This window comes from Eriocheir sinensis, chromosome 30 (assembly GCF_024679095.1).
Source record: "Eriocheir sinensis breed Jianghai 21 chromosome 30, ASM2467909v1, whole genome shotgun sequence".
In the NCBI taxonomy this organism is placed as follows: Eukaryota; Metazoa; Arthropoda; class Malacostraca; order Decapoda; family Varunidae; genus Eriocheir; species Eriocheir sinensis.
In genome coordinates, this window is record NC_066538.1 from 16,984,862 (window position 1) to 17,007,361 (window position 22,500).

The window sequence follows — 22,500 nt, forward strand, 5'->3', positions numbered from 1 at the left end:
TAGTAGTAGTAGTAGTAGTAGTAGTAGTAGTAGTAGAATATATTTTCAGTGTTTTCCGCCATTTCCCTTAAAGCTACGTCGTGCAATGTAATATCTGCATTTATTTATTTATTCGTCCAGTTATTTATTTTCCTTCCACGCGATAAAAGAATAAAGTATCAGCTCCAACAAGATTCATACTTCACTAATTACTTCCCGCGTTTGCTTCCTATCACTGAGCGATCCAGTTAAACTTACGCGCTGAGTTATGATTCAGTCGCGCATTTTTTTAATTACTCCAAAAATTTTAGTTTCGAGGTAGATTAATATTTTGGGTCTTTTTACTCCCTTCCACTATTTTTGTTATTCAATTCGATAATACACGAAAAACTATAACTCTTTCCTGCATTATTTCATTGATAAACTCCTATTAATTCCTTCCTTCATTATTCCTTTGTTAAAGTCATAGAACTCCTCCATTCATTTATTCTCTAAGTCCTTTTCACGTGATATAAAGGAATGCAAGATCAACTCCACTACTGATGATTAAGATGATGCCTATGCCACTATTACATATATTTTCCTTCGCTGCCATAAGTTATTTTTTCTTCCATTTATCTTTCCTTTCTCAATAGTCTCCTTTTTTTCCCCCTGCTCCCTCCTCATCTAATACATTTCTTTCATTCGTCTCTCCACTACCTTTTTCCTCTCCCTTTTCCTTCCTTTCCTTTCCTTTCCTACCTGTTTATCTTTCTATATTATATTTTACATTTGCTTGTGTGGGTAAAATTTCGCGTCCTAATTCTGCAATCCCGAGTTCCGATGGTCACTCAAGTCTACGGTAATTGGTTCCCGGTTTTCAATAATCAGTCCGTTCCGCCGTCCAATCAGCCGCTCCATCAACTCTTCGGAAATGTGTACCCGCCTTTCACTGCACTGCAAGCAACGCGAATAACGAACTTCTTAAAATGACGCAGATATTCATGTACTTCTGTGGCACAATTTTGCAAAAGCTACTAAAATATTTCACCAACCAACACAACGAGAAACAATGAAAATAATAACCTGTAATCGATACTACTACTACTACGTATATAATATCCTACCAACATAATACTAAACTTCTTAAAATGGATGTGTTGATATTCTACTCTGGCACAAGTTTGCAGCGGCTACTAAACCAATTCAACAACCAAAAGGAAAATAACAATAATAATAATAATAACAAATAGCAATAAAAATTTGCAATCAACGACAATAACACTAACAATATAAGTACTATAGTCTGGCTCGGCTAAACGTGCGGTTGCGTGTGTGTGTGTGTGTGGGGGGGGGGGGGGGGGGGTTGCCGCGTTACTCCTAGCCCGCAATATAGAAATGTTCTAATATAAGTAAAACCATGGTAAATATGATCAGCAAATATGCACACACATTTAATCTTAGTATTATAACGTATGAAAGGACAGTTAACTTATTATGGACAAGATATTTATAAGCATATAAAGAAACGTGGCATACATATTTTACAGTGTTGCTAAAAGATGCAATACTTATTATTGAGTTTCCCTTTCGTTTTGGGATGTGTAACCAGTTTCACAATTATATTTAAATTATATCGTGAAGGAATGTACGTTAAAATAAGCTGACATAAGTAAAAGAGAGAGAGAGAGAGAGAGAGAGAGAGAGAGAGAGAGAGAGAGAGAGAGAGAGAGAACCAACGTGGGGTTAAAAACGTGACAACCCTGTACTTCCGTTTGTTTCTCACAGGGCACAGACACAACCGCATATTTAGCTGAGCCAGACAATAGCAATAATGATAAGTCTGTAATCCGAACAAATAATTAACTTTTTGACACAGACGTTAATGTTCTCAGCCATAAGTTTGCAGCGGCTACGAAACCATTCCTGCAACCATCACAAATAAAAACATGAAATAACAGTAAGAGTCTGCAATCAAGAATAACAATGAATAATGAGATGATTAATAAGCTGTGTCATTTCTACGTCATTTCATAGGAGTGCTCAGCGGACTTTATTGCTTTATTGCTCCTCTTTTTATTTCGTCTTACCCTTGAGCTGCTTCCTCTACTCTAAGAAATAATAAATCATGCTAAAATCTGCACTCAACAATAATAAAAACAATGAAAAGGAAATAATAATAATAATAATAACTTTAAATAAACACAAAAATCTAATCTTTCCTGTAAATAAAACAAATAATAATAATAACCTACACTCAACAACAATAATAAAAACAACGAGGAGGAAATAATAATAATAATAATAATAATAATAATAATAATAATAATAATAATAATAATAATAATAATAATAATAATAATAACTTGAAATAAACAAAAATCTAAACTTTACTTTAAAAAAACAAAGAATAAAAATAATACACAATCAAAAACAATAGTAACAACAACGAGGAGGAAATAACAATAACAATAATACCTTGAAATAGACACATAAAATAAAGCTTCTTCATACAAATGTACAATCGACGATCTACAATCAATAACAAAAACAATGACGAGGAAATAATAAACACAATACTAACTTCAAATAAACAAAAAAATATACTTCTTAATACAAATGTACAATCAACAATCAACAATCAACAATCAATAAAAATAACAGAAACAATGAAGAGGAAATAATAAACACAATACTAACTTCAAATAAACAAAAAAATATACTTCTTAATACAAATGTACAATCAACAATCAATAACAATAACAAAAACAATGAAGAGGAAATAATAAACACAATACTAACTTCAAATAAACACAAACAAATATACACTTCTTAATACAAATGTACAATCAACAATCAATAAAAATAACAGAAACAAGGAAGACGAAAAAATAAACACAATACTAACTTCAAACAAACACAAACAAAAAAATAAACACTTCTTAATACAAATATACAATCAACAATCAATAAAAATAACAGAAACAAGGAAGAGGAAATAATAAACACAATACTAACTTCAAATAAACACAAACAAATATACACTTCTTAATACAAATGTACAATCAACAATCAATAAAAATAACAGAAACAATGAAGAGGAAATAATAAACACAATACTAACTTCAAATAAACACAAACAAATATACACTTCTTAATACAAATGTACAATCAACAATCAATAACAATAACAAAAACAATGAAGAGGAAATAATAAACACAATACTAGCTTCAAATAAACACAAACAAAAAAATAAACACTTCTTAGCACACAAAACATTTCTACTCCGACACAAGTTTCCAGCGGGCACTAAACCATTCTCAACTTTCCACAAGCCAACAAACACAACAACCATCACCAGATATTCGTTTCCAGGAACTTTCTTTTATAACTTGACAGGTAACAATTTGAAGACCTTCGTACCGCACCGCTAACGTAATCATATGTAATTAACCCTTAGTCCATATTACTCTAATGATGATAATTATAATGCAGGAGAGTATTAATAATGTGTGTCTGAGGATGTGTTGAGGTTATTGATTTGTAAGTTATAGTAATTGCAGCCTTCTGGTTCTCCCTGATGTAATGGGTATAAGAAGAAGAAGAAAAAGAAAAAGATGAAGAAGACAAGAATGAATAAGAATAAGAAGAAAAGGAAGAAAAAGAATAAAGGAATAAAGAGGAACTAAAGAGAGAAGGATAAAGAGCATAAGTAAAGAGTGAAGATTTGTGAATTAAAAAAAATGAGTAAAAGAAAAGTGAAAAAGTGAAAAGGAATTAAAATATAAAAGAAAATGAGTATAAGCTGGAGAGAGAGAGAGAGAGTGTGTGTGTGTGTGTGTGTGTGTGTGTGTGTGTGTGTTGTTTAAAAGAACAGGTAGAACAACCCTCGTTTGTGGAGAACTAATGAGAGACAGGTAACTCTCTCTCTCTCTCTCTCTCTCTCTCTCTCTCTCTCTCTCTCTCTCTCTCTCTCTCTCTCTCTCTAAGACCTCCCTCTAAAACTATTACTAAAACTTGCCCTCTTTTTCTTCTCCCTCCTCCTCCTCCTCCTCCTCCTCCTCCTCCTCCTCCTCCTCCTCCTCTTCCCATTACTTTCTATTCCACCCACCTAAACACGCACCTCCAGTCTCTCTCTCTCTCTCTCTCTCTCTCTCTCTCTCTCTCTCTCATTTATCTCCCCTTTATCTTACGTCTCTCAATAGTCTCCTTTTTTCCTCCTCCTCCTCCTCCTCCTCCTCCTAATATATTTCCTCCATTCGTCTCTCCACCACCTTCTTCCTCTCCCTTTAATCCCTCCCTTTCCTCTCCTTCACGCTCCTCCATTTTTCTTCTCTCTCGTTTCCTTCTCTTTTTTCTTCCTTCTTCTCTTTTTTGTGTTTCTTCTCCCTTATTCTCCCTCCCTTGTTTTATCTCTTTTACCTCCGCTTGTCTTCTCTCCCTTTCACTCTTTTTCATTCTTCTTTCTTCTCTGTTTCTTCTGTTTTCATTTTCTTTCCTCATTTTTTTTCGTTTTCCTATTTTCCATTTTTGTTCCTTCTCTCCCTTTTTTTACTTCCTTCCATATTTCTCTTCTTCTTCCTTTCTCCTTATTCTTCGTCCTCCCTTTTGTTTCCCTTTATTGCCTTTTCCTCTTTCTTTCCTTAATTGTTTTCCTCTTATTTTCTCTAATCTTCCTTTCCCCTCCTTCCTTTCTCTTTTCTTCTCTTTGTTATTTTCCTCGATTTTCTTCTTTCCTCTTCCTTCTCTTCCACTTTCTTCTCTTTCCTACTTCTCCAACTTTACTTTTTGTTCCTCAATTACTATCTTCCACCTTTTATCAATCCCTCCTCCTCCTCCTCCTTACTTCTTCTGTGTCTTTTCCCTCTTCTCTATTTCTCCAGTTGTTCCTTCAATCCTAAAACACGTATTCAGTCTATTCCTTCTTCCTTTCTCTCTCTCTTTCTTTCTGTATCTCCTTTATTCTCTCTTTTCACCGTTCTCCTTTCATTCTTTCCTTAGTTACTTCTCTCCTCTCCTTCTCTCTTCTTTCTATCTCCTTCCTTCATTCTTTTCCTCTCTTCTCCTCTTCTCTCCTTCTCTTTTCTTTCTATCTCCCCTCTTCATTCTTTTCTTCTATCCACCTCTTCTCTCCTCCCTTCTTCCTATCTCATTCCTTTATTCTTTCTCTCTATCATCCTCTTCTCTTCTTCTCTCTTCTTTCTATCTCCACCCTTCATTATTTCCCTCTCTCCTCCTCTCCTCTCTTCTTCCCATTTCCTTCCTTCATTATTCCCTTCCACCTCATCCCTCATTTTCTTTTTCCAACCTTTAACTTAACTGCCCCTAACCTCACAAGTACCTCCCTCCTCTGTCCTCTCCCTTCCCTCCCTCCCTCCCTCCCTCAACCTTACCTTACCTCCTCTTCCTCCCTCGCGCCCTCCCTCAAATTTACCTTCTCTCCCTCCTTCCTCGTTTTCCCTCAACCTTTCTTCCTCGTCCTCCCTTCTTTCTACCCTAAAGCTCCTCCTCCTCCTCCTCCTCTTCCTTCTCTCCATTCTCCCTCCCTTAGACAGCCAGGGTTCAGGTTGGGGGAGGGGGGTCAGGGGGGGTTCTAACACGCGGCCTTAAGAGTAAAAACATATTTTTATCCCACGCTAATTTCGGTCCGAGGGAAGGATGATGCAATAAACAAGGCAGGTAATTACCCCCCGCTCACCTGGCCGCCCCCCCCCACCTCTCTCTCTCTCTCTCTCTCTCTCTCTCTCTCTCTCTCTCTCTCTCTCTCTCTCTCTCTCTCTCTCTCTCTCTCTGTATTAGCTTTTTTCGATAACTATTAATTCAACTTGTCCTCTTCTTTTTCTTCTTTTTTTTCTTCTTTTTTTTTCTTGTTCTTGTTCTTGTTCTTGTTCTTCTTCGGCTTCTTTCTTCTGCTTCTACTTTTCCTATGGTTTCTTCTTCGTCTTGCTTTTTAACTTCTTCTTCTTCTTCTTCTTCTTCTTCTTCTTCTTCTTCTTCTTCTTCTTCTTTTTCAGTTTTCCATCTTTATTCTATCTTCAATCCCATTCTCTTGACTTTCCTTTCGTTTTTTTCTCTCTCGTGTTCTTCTCTGTTTGTCTTCTTCTTCTTCTTCTTCATCTTCTTTGAGTTCTTCTTTGAGCTCTTCTTCTTCCTCTTCCTCCACCCACAAACACGTTTAAACACACACACACACACACACACACACACACACACACACACACACACACACACACACACACAACCCAATACAAAGACTAACAGACAAACAGAGAGACAGAGAGACAGACAGACAGACAGACAGACACAGAGACAAAGCGACTCACTACGAGAAAGACACGCGAACCCAACATGAAAGTTAAACAACAACAACAACAACAACAACGAGTAATTCTTCGACAACACCCAGCTATCACCTTCTTCAACACTAAACATTCTCGGTCTATCCTTAACTCAAAATCTCAACTGGAAACTTCGTATCTCATCTCTTACTAAATCAACTTCCTCTAGGCTGGGCGTTCTGTACCGTCTCCGCCAGTTCTTCTCCCCCGCACAGTTGCTGTCCATTTACAGGAACCTTGTCCGCCCTCGTATGGAGTATGCATCTCGTGTGTGGGGGGGGTCCACTCACACAGCTCTCCTTGACAGAGTGGAGTCAAAGGCTCTTCGTCTCATCAGCTCTCCTCCTCATACTGATAGTCTTCTACCTCTCAAATTCCGCCGACATGTTGCCTCTCTATCTTCTCTCGATAATTTCATGCTGACTGCTCTTCTGAATTTGCTAACTGCATGCCTCCCCCCCTCCCGCCGCCCCGCAGCACACGACTTTCTACTCATGCTCATCCCTATATTGTCCAAACCCCTTATGCAAGAGTCAACCAGCATCTTCACTCTTTCATCCCTTACGCTGGTAAACTCTGGAACAATCTTCCTTCATCTGTATTTCCTCCTGCCTACGACTTGAACTCTTTCAAGAGGAGGGTATCAGGACACCTCTCCTCCCGAAATTGACCTCTCTTTTAGGACACTCCTGTGACCTCTATTCAAGAGCAGTGAGTAGCGGGCCTTTTTTATATACATTTTTCTTTTCGCCCTTGAACTGTCTCCTTAGTGGGAAAAAAAAAAAAAAAAAACTAACTGGCAAACTGACAGACAAGGAGGAGGAGGAGGAGGAGGAGAGGAAGGAAGGAAAGAAGAGAACAATAATGAAAATAAGAAGAAAAAGACAAGAAAAAGGAAAGAAGAAAAAAGAATAAGAAAATCTGGAAGAAGAAGAAGAAGAAGAAAATAGAAAATAGAAGAAAAAAAAGACGAATAAGGAAAAAAAGAAAAAAAGTGAAAGGAAAGAAAAAGAGAAAAAAACAAAAACAAATGAATGAGAAGCCGATGAAACACACACACACACACACACACACACACACACACACACACACACACACACACACACACACACACACACACGACGCGAACCCATAAACAAACACACAAACAAATTCACATATGCTTTAAAATTCGCATTAACATTGAAATTATGTGACTTTTTTATTATTTAGAACTTGTACCTTGCTAATAAAGAGGGAGGGAGGGAGGGAGACAGAGGGAGGAAGGGAGAGAGGAAGAGGGAGGGAGAGGGAGGGAGGGAGGGAGAGGTAGGGAAAGAGGGAGGGGGGTAGAAAAATCGTTGGGAGGAAAGGAGAGAAAGAAGAGAGAGGGAGGAAAGATGGGAAGGAAGAAATGGAGGAGGAATGAAGGAAGAATGTGAAGAGAGAGAGGAAGGAAGGGAGGAAGGAAGGGAGAGGGAAGGAGGAGGAGAAGGATTAACAAGGGCGAGAGAGAGGGAGGGAAAGAAGGGAGAAAGAAAAGAGAGGGAAGGAGGGAGGAAAGGAAGGAGAGAAAGAAGAAAGGGAGAGAAAGAGGGATAAAAAGAGGAATGGAAGAGGAAAGGAGAGGAGAGAGGAAGGAAACGAGGAAGTAAATGAAGGAAGGAAAGGATGAGGAATAAAAGGAGGAATAGAAGAGACGGAGGAAGGAAAGCGGAGAAGAGAGAAAAGGAAGAGAAAGAAGGGAAGAAGAGTAGATAAAAATGAAAAAGAAAAGAACAAAACAAAACACATCAAGAGAAACAAAATCAGAAACCAAGTAGTAGTTAAAAAAAAAAAGATAAAAAGAATAACTAAAAGAAACAAAAAAATAACAAACTCAATAACAAGAATAGGAAAGAAAAGAAAAAAAAAGGAAAAGATAAAAAGAAAATATTGAAGCCATCAGTAAAAAGGAATGTGTGGGATGGAGTGATGAAAAGATTAGAGAAGAGGGAACGAAAGAAAAGAGGAAAAAAGAGGAAAAAAGAGGAAGACAAAGGAGAAAAATAATGGAAACACTTACGGGTTAATGCGAAAGTGAGTGATAAAGAGGAGGAGGAGGAGGAGGGGAGGGGAAGAGGAGGAGGAGGAGGAGGAGAGAAAAAGGGTATTACATGAGAAAAATGGAGGAATAGATGGGAAGAAGATAAAAACGAGAGAGAGAGAGAGAGAGAGAGAGAGAGAGAGAGAGAGAGAGAGAGAGAGAGAGAAAGAGAGAAGAAGAGAGAGAGAGAGAGAAGAAGAAGAAGAAGAAGAAATAAAGAAGAAGGGAAAAGAAAGAGTAGAAGAAGAAGAAGAAGAAGAAGAAGAAGAAGAGGAAGAGGAAGAAGAAGAAGAAAGAAACAAGACGAAGCCGAAGAAAAAAAAAGAAATACAAAAACAAAAAGGAGGAGAAAAAGAAGAAAAAGAAGAGAGAGAAGAAGACGAAGAAGAAGAAGAAGAAGAAGAAAAACGCAGAAGACAATGCAAGTAAGGAAGGGAAAGAGAATGAGAGACAATGAGTAGAGAAGGAGGAGGAGGAGGAGGAGGAGGAAGCATCTGGAGGTCAAACACATCTTCCTCTTGTTAAAAGTAATGAGAAGACAAGCCGGGTGGAGGAGGAGGAAGCATGGAAAATTGGAGCAGCAGGCAGCGGAAAGAATGTCGGCTCATGAAGGGTCCCACCAGTGCCGTTAATCCGTGAAAAGAAACAAAACTACCGAAAAAATCTCCAAAAAACTTACGAATCTCCAGAAATTTCCACGTAATTTATCTTTGTTAGAGAAGAAGAAGAAGAGGAAGAAGAAAAGAAACGCAGAGGACAATGAGAATAAGGAAGGGAAAAGGACTGAGGAGGAAGAGAATGGATATCAAAATGTTAGAATCGGTGCAGAGGAGGATGACTAAGATGATTCAAGGGTTAAGAAACTTCTTATACGAGGAAAGATTGAAACTGTTAAACTTGCATTCTAATAGAGGCGAAGGGTGCGTGGAGACATGATCGAGGTTGATAAATGGATGAAGGGCTTTAATAAGGGGGATATTCATAAGGTTTTGTTGGTAAGAGAACCGGGTAGGACACGAAGTAATGGGTTTAAACTGGATAAATTCAGATTCAACAGGGACATAGGCAAAAATTGGTTTACTAATAGAGTGGTGGATGATTGGAACAGGCTGAGCAGTCATGTGGTGAGTGCCAATACAACTGTCACATTAAAAAATAGATTACATAAATTCAGAGACAGTGATATTAGGTGGGGTAAAATCCACGGGAGCTTAGGTTCAAAGGAGCTGCCTTGTAGAGGACTACCGGCCTCTTGCAGACTCCTATGTCCTTATGTTCTTATGTTAACTTGCTGTGATATCCATGGACTGTTTTGTGATGGTGGTGATAGATTTACACGGCCTATACCTCTTGGACGGGGATAAAGCCCCAAACCACCCTCAGTTCACTTGTTTGAAAAGCGTCTCGTAGAAGTTGATGTGATATCCATGGACTGTTTTGTGATACTGGTGATAGATTTACACGGCCTATACCTCTTGGACGGGAATAACGCCCCAAACCACCCTCAGTTCACTTGTTTGAAAAGCGTCTCGTAGAAGTTGATGTGATATCCATGGACTGTTTTGTGATACTGGTGATAGATTTACACGACCAATACATCTTGCAACGGAAAATCCACCCATGAAAAAACAGATCAGTCTTCTCTGTGGTCTTGGGAAATAGTCGTCATGGTAGTAGTAGTAGTAGTAATAGTAGTAGTAGTAGTAAGAGGAGGAGGAGGAGGAGGAGTGGTTTCATAATAATCAACCTAATTGAGCTTTATTAAGAAAGACGAGAAAAAAGGAAAAAAAATAACACTTCTTGGCAATCCCTTAAAGCACTTCTCTCTCTCTCTCTCTCTCTCTCTCTCTCTCTCTCTCTCTCTCTCTCTCTCTCTCTCTCTCTCTCTCTCTCTCTCTCTCTCTCTCTTATCTTGTTCCCATCTATTCCTCCATTTTTCTCATGTAACACCCTTTTCTCCTCCTCCTCCTCCTCCTCCTCCTCCCTCCTCCTCCTCCTCCTCCTCCCTCCTCCTCCTCCTCCTCCTCCCTCCTCCTCCTCCCTCCCTCCCTCCCTCCCTCCCTCCTCCTCCTCTTTATCACCTGTATGTGTTTCCAAATATAGACAAAAGAAAATGTGAATGAAGAAAGTGGAGAGAGAGAGAGAGAGAGAGAGAGAGAGAGAGAGAGAGAGAGAGAGAGAGAGAGAAGCCTAGAACACAAATAGACTCTCTCTCTCTCTCTCTCTCTCACATCCGGCTTGGAATGAGGATTGTGGGCTATATTACCTCCCTTCCATCCCCTTCTTTCCTCCCTTTCCTCCAATTCTTTCCTCCCCATTCCTTCTTTCCTCCTCTTCCTTCTTTCCCTTCTCATGATTTTCTGTATCTTTTCTTCTTTATTCAACTTTCCTCTATTATTTTCCCTCTTTTTCTGCCTTCGTTATTTTCCACGACTTCAATCCATTTTCTAATCTCCAGCTTTTCCTTCCTCCTTTCATTCTTTCCATTTATTTTTAACTTTCTAATTTCTTTCCTTACTTTATATCCTACTTTTCTTCCTTTTTTTCCTTGCTTCCTTCCTTTCATTACTTCCTTACTTCTTTCTTTAACTCACTTTGTTACTTATTTTCCTATTTTCTTCTTTTCCTTTCTTTTTCATTTTTTTTGCTTTATTTCATTCTTACTTTTCTCATTTCTTTCTTTGCGTCTCCTCCTCCTCCTCCTCCTCCTCCTCCTCCTCTTCTTCTTCTTCTTCTTCTTCTTCTTCTTCTTCTTCTTCTTCTTCTTCTTCTTCTTCTTTCTTCCTTCTGCTCCTCCTGCTCCTCCTCCTCCTCTCTTCCTCTTCCTCTTCCTCCTCCTCCTCCTCCTCCTCCTCCTCCTCCTTCTCCTCCTCTCCCTGTTCACAATCTGACTTCTGAAGTAACACACACACACACACACACACACACACACACACACACACACACACACACACACACACACAATTGATAGACACAAAGTAATCACACGGAATAAGAAAAAAAAAGAAAAAAATACAAGAAAGAAAAAATGTTACAATGCTTTTAAAGGATTGACAAGTAAATCTTTTTTCTTTCTATTAATTTATTTTGTTGTTGTTGTTGTTGTTGTTTTCTATGTTTTTGAGGAATATTCTTTTGGTGTTTTTTTTTTTTTTTTAGCTTCAGAAAAAAATGTATATATAAAAAATGATTCCACTATGTTTATATTTTTTCATTCTTCTTTTTTTTCTTTTCTTTTTTTTTTTGTTAATATTCTTTGGATAGTGGACGTGTGTGTGTGTGTGTGTGTGTGTGTGTGTGTGTGTGTGTGTGTGTGTGATATTTTTCCTCCTATTTCCCTTCTCTTATTTTCAAGTTCTTTCCTTCTCCCTCTTCTCTTCTCTTCTCTTCTCTTCTCTCTCTCTCTCTCTCTCTCTCTCTCTCTCATTTCTTCTCCTTTATTTTCTCCACTTTTCCTCCCTTCCTCTCTCCCCTTCTTCCCATTTCCTTAACTCCTCTTCTCCTCCTCCTCCTCCACCTCTTCCTAACCAAGTCTTCTCCATTCATCTCCCTTAATTTCCCTCCTTTGTTTCCTTCTTTCTCCTCCTCTTCCTCTTCTTTCTCTCTTCTCTTTTCCTTATTCATCTCTCTCTCTCTCTCTCTCTCTCTCTCTCTCTCTCTCTCTCTCTCTCTCTCTCTCATTTTCTTCTCTCCCTTTCTTCCTAAACTCCTTTCCTTTTGCCTGATTTTCCTCCTCTTTCTCCTCTTCCTCTTCTATTTTCCCTCTTCTTCCCTCGTTCTTAGAGTAATCTTTTCCTCTTCCTTTTTCCTTCATTCTTACTTTACTCTTTCTCTTCTTCTCTTTCCCTTTGCCTTCTTTCCCCTTTCCTCCTCCTCCTCCTCCTCCTCTATTTTTCCTCTGCTTCCCTCTCTTTTCCTCTGACCTTTTCCTCTTCCTTGCTCCCTCCTTCCCTTCATCATTACTTTTACTCCTCCTCTCCCTATCTCTTCCCTCCTCCTCCTCCTCCTCCTAAAATTGCTCCTCCTCCTCCACCTTCACTTCTTCCTCTTCCCTCCTTCCTTTCATTCTTACTTTACTCCAACCCTTCTCTTTCCCCTTACATTCCCTCCTCCTCCTCCTCCTCCTCTAGCCCTAAGGGGGGCGGGGGGTAATCTCAGGCCGGGTCTCCATAAAGCTTGTGGCCGCTGCCCGACGGAGACACTGGCGCCGCAGGGCCGACCAGACCAGGCGGGGCGCTGGCTTCGACCCCGTGTGTGTGTGTGTGTGTGTGTGTGTGTGTGTGTGTGTGTAAGAGGGAGGAACTGTGTATGTGTGTGGGGGTTGGAAATGGGGGGGGGGGGGGTGAAGGGGGTGCTTAGAAAGGGGTGTTTGGAACGAGGGGGTTGTGTATGTGTTTGTATGTGTGTGTGTGTGTGTGTGTGTGTGTGTGTGTGTGAGAAGGAAGGGGAAGAAGGGGGGTTAGAAGGTGAGGGTAATGCATCCGATTTTCCATTCATCCACTTGCTCATCCATTCTTATCCACTTGGTTATCCACTATTTCTTCCTGTATTTTAAGTATGTCTTCATCATCCACTGTTCCACTCGTCCACTTTCTCTCCATGGACCAATTTTCGCCTCTTTAAACCGATGCCTCCCTCGCTCATTCATTCTTATCCACTTGGTTATCCACTATTTCTTCTTGTATTTTAAGCCTGTCATCATTATCTACTGTTCCACTCGTCCACTTTCCCTCCATGGACCAATTCTCGCCTCTTTAAACCGATGCCTCCCTTGCCCTTTCAAGCCAACGCACTGAGCCCCTCGTCCGCCTGCCTTGCCCAATCCCTTCATCTCCTTACAGACCTTCATCGGCTTAGCGCAGGTGTGTGGGTGGACAGGTGAGTGTGGACAGGTGAGGAGGGGTGAGGCGGCCTGACGCAAGCTAACACGCGACACATTCAGTAATTAAGTCCAGGTGTACTAGGTGTATTTAGACCAGGTGAGTAAATGATCCGTAGATGTGAGCTGGACTAACGATAAGGTGAAGAGCTAATTAGGGGATAGATAAGTGAAAATAATGATAAATAGAAATATACGAGGTTACGCCTAGCTAAATAAATGCTTGCAGGAATGACATAGAAACGAAGAAGTAAACAATGGATACAGAAAGAAGGAAAGAAAGGGAGAAAGAAAGAAATGAATCACTAGATAATGAAGGACTAGTTAGAGAATAGATAAATAAATAGATGATAATAATAATAAATAGTAGACGAGGTGACTTACAGCTAAATAAATGCTTGCAGGAATAACAGAAAAAAAAAAAGTAAACAATGGATACAGAAAGAGAGAAAGAAAGAAAGAAAGAAGGAAAGAAAGAAAAAGAAAGAAAGAAAAGAAAAAAGTAAGAAAGAAATGAATGATAATCCTACTTTTCCACACACACACACACACACACACACACACACACACACACACACACACACACACACACACACACACTCCCTCCTCAATGCACCCGGAGAGAAGGGCTGAGCCAAAAGGACTATAAAGATTAGGAACAAGAACTACTTAACTCAACACACTCACACACACTTCGCCGCCAAGCTTTCTTTGCTCGGCGCCTTTCCTTCAAGCTTACGCCGTGACAGCTTGACGCACGGCACGACTGAGCTTGTAAGAGGCGGCTGTCGAGAGGTGGTGAAGCAGAGGAGGAGATTGCGTGGTGGGGAATTGGGTTGTTAAGTGAAGTCTGAAATTGGGTTGTGAATTGGGCGCGGTGGGAATAGGGTGTCAAAATTGGACTTATTTGACTGTTGAAAATTGGATTGTTAATTGAAGTCTGAAATTGGGTTGTGAATTGAGCGCGGTGGGAATAGGGTGTCAAAATTGGACTTATTTGACTGTTGAAAATTGGGTTGTTAATTGAAATCTGAAATTGGGTTGTGAATTGGGCGCGGTGGGAATAGGGTGTCAAAATTAGACTGTTATTTGACAGTTGAAAATTGGGTTGTTAACGCGGTTAGAAATTAGGTGGGAAAACGTTAGTTGACTCTTAAAATTGAGTTGTGAGTTGGGCGGGGTGGGAATAGGGTGTCAAAATTAGACTATTATTTGACTGTTGAAAATTTGGTTGTTAACTCGGTTAGAAATTGGGTGGGAAAACTGGATTGTTAGTTGACTGCTAAAATTGGGTTGTTAATTGGTTTATTAATTGAATGAATATATACTAGTGTTGAAAATTAGATTTATTTGACTGTTGAAAATTTGGTTGTTAATGCGGTTAGAAATTGGGTGGGAAAACTGGATTGTTAGTTGACTGTTAAAATTGGGTTGTTAATTGGTTTATTAATTGAATGAATATAAACTAACTGGTTTATTAATTGAATGAATATAAACTAGTGTCTATATTGCACGATTTTTAAATGGATTATTATGAAGTGGGACACAAACTTAAACTGGGTCATTCATATCTGACTGTGTGTATAAACTGTAGTGTGAGAATTGGGGTAAAAAAATGGGTCGTAGTTAATCTAAAGTCCTTCCACATTACAGAACGCAACACGAATCTCCGCTTTCACCGAGGACTCAAAAAAAATAATAATTACGATGAACGTTAACTTGTGAAATTGTGGAAGTGTTAATTAGCAGCTTCCTCTTTTATTTCATTCTGTTAACTGTTTAGTGAAATTAGAGAATGATTAAGCCTACACACACACACACACACACACACACACACACACACACACACACACACACACACACACAGGAAAAGTTGGACAAATACAGATACGGAGACGGGACCACACTAGCGTAAGCCCAGGTCCTGTAAAACTATAACTAGGTAAAGACAACTAGTTAAACACACACACACACACACACACACACACACACACACACACACACACACACACACACACACACGCACACACACACGCACGCACACCTTTAATTAGTACGCGTCAGGTGTGTTATTAACCTGGCCGGGAAAGGATTCATCCTGACTTATGACCCACACAAGTTACGACCGCCATAACGAACGACCGGAGTACGCGACTTACGACGAGATGAACTTACAACGGACGCAACTTATGACCACAGCAACTCAACATTATAAAAAAAAACAACTTATGCTCAGTAAAATGTGGAGCCATAACGTGAAATGAGATTAATTTATGACCAATGCAACTCAACATTATAAAAAAAAAACTTATGCTCAGTACAAAGTGTAGCCATAACGTAAGATGAGATTAAGTTATGACCAATGCAACTCAACATTATAAAAAAAAAAACTTATGCTCAGTACAAAGTGGAGCCATAACGTAGGATGAGATTAATTTATGACCAATGCAACTCAACATTATAAAAAAAAAACCTTATGCTCAGTACAAAGTGAAACCATAACGTAAGATGAGATTAAGTTATGGCCAATGCAACTCAACATTATAAAAAAAAAAACTTATGCTCAGTACAAAGTGTAGCCATAACGTAAGATGAGATTAACGTATGACCAATGCAACTCAACATTATAAAAAAAAAAACTTATGCTCAGTACAATGTGGAGCCATAACGTGAAATGAGATTAATTTATGACCAATGCAACTCAACATTATAAAAAAAACACTTATGCTCAGTACAAAGTGGAGCCATAACTTAAGATGAGATTAAGTTATGACCAATGCAACTCAACATTATAAAAAACAACCACTTATGCTCAGTACAAAGTGGAGCCATAACTTAAGATGAGATTAAGTTATGACCAATGCAACTCAACATTATAAAAAACAACCACTTATGCTCAGTACAAAGTGGAGCCATAACGTAAGATGAGATTAACATATGACCAATGCAACTTATGGCCAATTGAGCTCAACATTATATAAATCTTACACCATTAAACCATTACACATCGCCACCATCACCACTACCACCACCTCATCATCACTTACTTATCACCACATACACACTAACCACCACCATCACCACCACCGCCACCACACAATCCTACCGCCCCACGTGACTCCCATGAAATATTTCCCGTTTTAGCAACGTATGACCACAGGAGCTCAACATTATACAAAAACTTACACCCCCAGTACGAAATGAACCCATAACTTACAAAACCAAAGTAACTTACACCCGGGCAAATTAACGTAAGTACAACAATTTCGGAGTGGAGGTGAGATTGATATGACCACAATAAGTTAGTACAAAAAAAACGAAGCATCACTAGGCGTACCATATCACTTCTTTACTTAACCTGCCAACACCACCAACGCTTGATACACCACGCACTCATCACCAGTTATTAATACATCACCAAACACCTCCACTTGCTAAGACTTATAAAGAGGCAGGGGTAAGTGGTAATATCGAGGACCCAGGTTCGAATTCCACACAAGGACGTTGGCAATTTTCAAGCATCAAGTGGAGGAAGATTAACCACATGCTGCCCAGATCTACACTGAACACACACACACACACACACACACACACACACACACACACACACACACACACACACACACACATACAAATCTCTTTTCACATAGCGTTTCTTCCTGCCTTTCTTTTCCTATTCCCTTAATTTATCTTGCTTTCTTAATGTAATGCTTTTCTTTCTAAATTATTTTCATTCCACGTTTTTTCGATGCCGAGGACCCCGGTTCGAGTCCCACCGCAAGACGACCCCAATAATTATTATCAACCTTCAGCGAGTGGAGGAAGATTACCCACATGCTGCCCAGACCTTCAATCAACCCTAACTTCAGTGACTGCGTTCAATAGGAGCACCGGGGAGCAGCATGGGCCAGGAAAAGAAGTGAGGAGAAGGGAGGGGTGGGGAAAGACAGAGAGGAAAAGCGGGAAAGTGAGGATAAGGAAAGGGAGGTTGAATGGGAAAGAGTGGAACGAGAAGGAAGAAGAGGAAAACAAGGAAGAGGAAGAAGAAGAAGAAGAAGGAGTCGCACATCAAGGCAGACACTATAAACAAAATTCGCCTGCGCCACTAACGAGCTGGGGCCGTCCAAGAGACCCCCCAAGAGAACGAACCAGCGCTATGGGCAGGATTTTTTCTTTAGAACAAGAGTCGGCAAAAGGGCAACAAAAAGAGTGTAGAAAAAAGCCCGCTACTTGCCGCTCCCACAACAGAAGATAATAGTTTTTTTTTTTTTATATATATATATATACAACAAAGGAGACAGCTCAAGGACACCCAAAAAAAGGAAACAATAATAAAAAAAAGTCCGCTAAAGAGTGGCCAAAAAAGAGGTCAATTTAGGGTGGAGAGGTGAAGAAGAGGCTTAAGAAAAAATAATTACACTTACTTAAACATCACCACAAGAACAGACACATCACCACTCACTAATACAACATCACCATACTCTCACCACCACCACTCACCATTACACATCACCACCATCACCACTACCACAACCTCATCATCACTTACTTACCACCACATACACGCTAACCATCACCATCACCACCACGACCACACAACCCTACCGCCCCACGTGACTCCCATGAAATATTTCCCGTTTTAGTAACTTTTTCATTCCCCACGTCCCCCGAGGCAGGAAGAGGGGAAGGGTGGGAGGGATGAGGAGGGAAGGGGAGGGGAAGGGAAGGGAGGTAGCGAAGGGAACGAAAGGGGAAGGGGAGTGGAATGGAGAGGAGAACGAGGCAGCAAAGGGAACGGACGGAGGAAGCAAAAGGAAATGAACGGGAGGGGAGAGGGGAAAGGAAAGGGCGGAGGGGGAGGATGGAGAGGAAAGATTGGAAAAAGGGGAAGAAGGGCGGGGAGGAAAAGGGTAAGTAGAAGAAAAGGAAAAGCCAGAAAGCGAAGGGAGCGAAAGGAAGGAGAAAGGAGGGGAAGGGAAGGAGAGAGAGAGAGAAGAGCGAAAGAGAGAGAGAGAGAGAGAGAGAGAGAGAGAGAGAGAGAGAGAGAGAGAGAGAGAGAGAGAGAGAGAGAGAGAGAGAGAGAGAGAGAGAATAAAAGCGGGAAAGGGAAGATAAGGAAAGGGAGGTTGAATGGCAGAGAATAGAAGGAGAGGGAAGAAGAAGAAGATGAAGAAGAAGAAGAAGAAGAAGAAGAAGAAAAAGAAAAAAGAAAGAAAAAGAAACAGATGAAGAAGAAGAAGAAGAAGAAGAGGAGGAGGAGGAGGAAGAGAAGGAGGAAGTGGGAAGGTCTCAGTGAATTAGTTATGACGAAGGAATGTGATAATTTCTTTGGCTTCGTTCATGAAAAGTTAAATATTATGCTGAGGTGAATAATTGAGTGCATGTGCGTGTGTGTGTATGTGTGTATGTGTGTGTGTGTGTGTGTGTGTGTGTGTGTGTGTGTGTGTGTGTGTGTGTGTGTGTGTGTGTGTGCGTGCGTGGCTGGATCAATTACAAACTTTCCCTTCATAGTTTGTCTTCTTTTCTTTGCTCTTCGTCGACTCAGACCCGCCATGTTTTTTTTTTTTTTTTTTACCGCTCCGCTCCTTGTTTCATCTCTTAATTATTCGTTTGTGTGTGTGTGTGTGTGTGTGTGTGTGTGTGTGTGTGTGTGTGTGTGTGTGTGTGTGTGTGTGTGTGTGTGTTCGTTCAGCTAGCATGACCTCGTGACCTTCAAAACCTGTGTGTGTGTGTGTGTGTGTGTGTGTGTGTGTGTGTGTGTGTGTGTGTGTGTGTGTGTGTGTGTGTGTGTGTGTGTGTGTGTGTGTGTGTGTGTGTGTGTGTGTGTGTGTGTGTGTGTGTGGATTCGAGGCGAGGAGTTCAGGTCAGATTAGGTCGAGGAGTTCAGGTCAGATTAGGTCACGTCACCAAGGTCATACGAGATTAGTTTGGTTAATATCTAAAAAGGTCAAGTCGGGAGAGATTGTGAAGGTGCCGGCAGTGATAGATAACGAACCCTGTCTGGTGTGTAGTGTGTCGCAATGAGTCTATTCTGTACCTCAAAACGTGACTATATGGTCCTCCCGAAACTGACCTCTCTTTTGGCCACTCCTCTGAACCCTTTTTTATATAGGAGCAGTGATTAGAGGGCTTTATTTCATTATTGTTTCTTTTTTTTTGCCCTTGAGCTGTTTTCCTTGCTGTAAGGTAAGGTAAGGTAAAGTAAGGTGAGGTTTAGTAAGGTAAGGTAAGGTAAGGTAAGGTAAAGTAAGGTAAGGTTAGGTTAGGTTAGGTTAGGTAAGGTAAGGTAAGGTAAGGTAAAGTAAGGTAGTGTGACGTTTAGCAAGGTAAGGTAAGGTAAGGTAAGGTAAGGTAAAGTAAGGTAGTGTGACGTTTAGTAAGGTAAGGTAAGGTAAGGTAAAGTAAGGTAGAGTGACGTTTAGTAATGTAAGGTAAGGTAAAGTAAGGTAAGCTAAGATAAGGTGGTTTAAAAAGATAAGGTGATACAAGGTCAGGTGTGGTTAGGTCAAGTTCTCTAGTTAGGTTATAATAATCAGGTTTGGCTGGGTCAGACTACCTTCGCTGTTCGGTTCATTTAGGTTCTCTGGGGTCAGGTTCCATTAATTCCCGCGAGACAAGACGACAACGCGTAAATACATAAACTAGTGCGTGTCGGTTGGCTTAATTAGACGTCTGTTGGCCGCTCCCTTCTTTCATCTGATTATTCACTGCTTCATTTGTTTGTCTTTGTACGTGTTTAATTATTCACTCCTTCACTCGTTCACGTACTTACTCACATTAAATTATTCACTCCTTCACTCGTTCACGTACTTACTCACATTAAATTATTCACTCCTTCACTTGTTCACTTACTTACGTTCAATTATTCACTCCTTCACTCACGTTCAATTATTCACTCCTTCACTCGTTCACTTACTTACGTTCAATTATTCACTCTTTCACTCACTCACTCACGTTCAATTATTCACTCCTTCACTAACCCACGTTCAATTATTCACTCCTTCACTCGTTCACTTACTCACGTTCAATTATTCACTCCTTCACTCCTTCACTTACTCACGTTCAATTATTCACTCCTTCACTCGTTCACTTACTCACGTTCAATTATTCACTCCTTCACTCCTTCACTTACTCACGTTCAATTATTCACTCCTTCACTCGTTCACTTACTCACGTTCAATTATTCACTCCTTCACTCGTTCACTTACTCACGTTCAATTATTCACCCCTTCACTCGTTCATTTACTTACGTTCAATTATTCACTCCTTCACTCGTTCGCTTACTTACATTTAATTATTCACTACTACAGTCGTTCATTTACTTACTCACGTTTAATAAATTACTCCGTCTTTCGTTCACTTACTTACTCACCGCATTAACTTTTCACCACACAGAGTAAAGTACAAAAAGAATCAAGAAGGAAAAGCAAAACAAGAAAACAATATTGATGATGATGATAAAAAGTTTCGAAATTAGAGAAAAAGAATTATGAAGCAAAACATACACGAATGATGATGATGATGATGATGATGATAAAAAGTTTCGAAATTAGAGAAAAAGAATTATGAAGCAAAACATACACGAATGATGATGATGATGATGATGATAAAAAGTTCCGTTATAATAAAAAAATATGAGCGAATGATAATGATGAAAATGATGATGACAGTGATGAGTTATAATAAAGAAAAAGAATTAAGAGAAAATTAATAAAGAAAAGCTATATATACACTGATGATGATGATGATAATGATAATGGTGATGAAGGTAATTAAGTTTTGTTATTAGGGAAAAAATAATAAAATATAAAACTGTACTCACCATAATGGAAGAATTTAAGTCCACCTGAGGAGAAAGAAAAAAATGAGTACGGCTATTAAACACACACACACACACACACACACACACACACACACACACACACACACATCAATACAAGTCAACAAGATCAAAAAACACAAACAATCACAAAAATATACACACACACACACACACACACACACACACACACACACACACACACACACATCAATACAAGTCAACAAGATCCCAAAACACACACACGCACACAAATCTACACACACACACACACACACACACACACACACACACACACACACACACACACACATCAATACAAGTCAACAAGATCACAAAACACACACGCACACACAAATCTATACACACACACACACACACAAACAAGCACACAAACAATAAAAACAACCCTCAAAAACATCATAAAGGAACCCAAACAAAAAAAAGACAATCACACAAACAAACGAACAAACACACAATAAATAAACACATATAATCTAAACAACAACAACAACAAAAACCGTCACACACACACACACACACACACACACACACACACACACACACACACACACACACACCAATCCCCCTCCCCCCCTCCTTACTCCCCACACAAATGAATTACTATATATATTTACACCCCATCAACCCCCCCCCCCCTTCCACCCGCCCCCTCCCAGCTCCCCTTAAAAAATGCCCCCCCCCCCCCTCCTCCCCCCCGCTGCCAACCCTTGTCCAAACACTCGACTAAGCAATTACTGGAGCATTGATTATATATATTACATTTATGGCAGCATTTATTATCACTTAAAATGAGAGAGAGAGAGAGAGAGAGAGAGAGAGAGAGAGAGAGAGAGAGAGATACATATACAGACAGACAAACAATATATAAAACCACCCACCAATAATAATAATAATAATAATAATAATAATAACAATAATAATAATAATAATAATAATAATAATAATAATAATAATAATAATAATAATAATAATAATAATAATAATAATAGAGAGAGAGAGAGAGAGAGAGAGAGAGAGAGAGAGAGAGAGAGAGAGAGAGAGAGAGAGAGAGAGAGAGAGAGAGAGAGAGAGAGAGAGAGAAATGTGTGTATATATCCTTCAAGTGATTTAAACTTCCACTGTATCAAAAGCAGGAGGAGGAGGAGGAGGAGGAGGAGGAGGAGGAGGAAGAGATTCTGAGCAAAATAAAGAGAATCATCAAGTAGGAAGGAGAAGGCAAATGTGGAGGAGTAAAGAAGGAAGTGGAGAATGAAGAAGGAAAATAGAGGAGAGAAGAAAATTGAAATGCAAAATACGAAAAGGGAAGAAAATGAAGCAGCAAAAAGAAGGAGATGAAGGGTAGGAAGGAAGGAAGAAAGGAAGGAAGTAGAATGGGAGGAAGGAAGGAAATTAAGTAAAAGGGAAGGAGAAAGAAAA

At 39.7% G+C, this 22,500-nt stretch overlaps 1 protein-coding gene across 1 annotated transcript in view; it reads right to left on the reverse strand.

Annotated features, from left to right (window-relative positions):
- LOC127005342 (immunoglobulin superfamily DCC subclass member 3-like) overlaps window positions 1-22,500 on the reverse strand; it is a 322,301-nt gene that overhangs the window by 197,349 nt on the left and 102,452 nt on the right. The window contains exon 3 of the mRNA XM_050874109.1: window positions 21,064-21,087. Within this exon, the coding sequence (XP_050730066.1) occupies window positions 21,064-21,087 (24 nt within the window). The remainder of the gene's footprint in view (window positions 1-21,063; window positions 21,088-22,500) is intronic.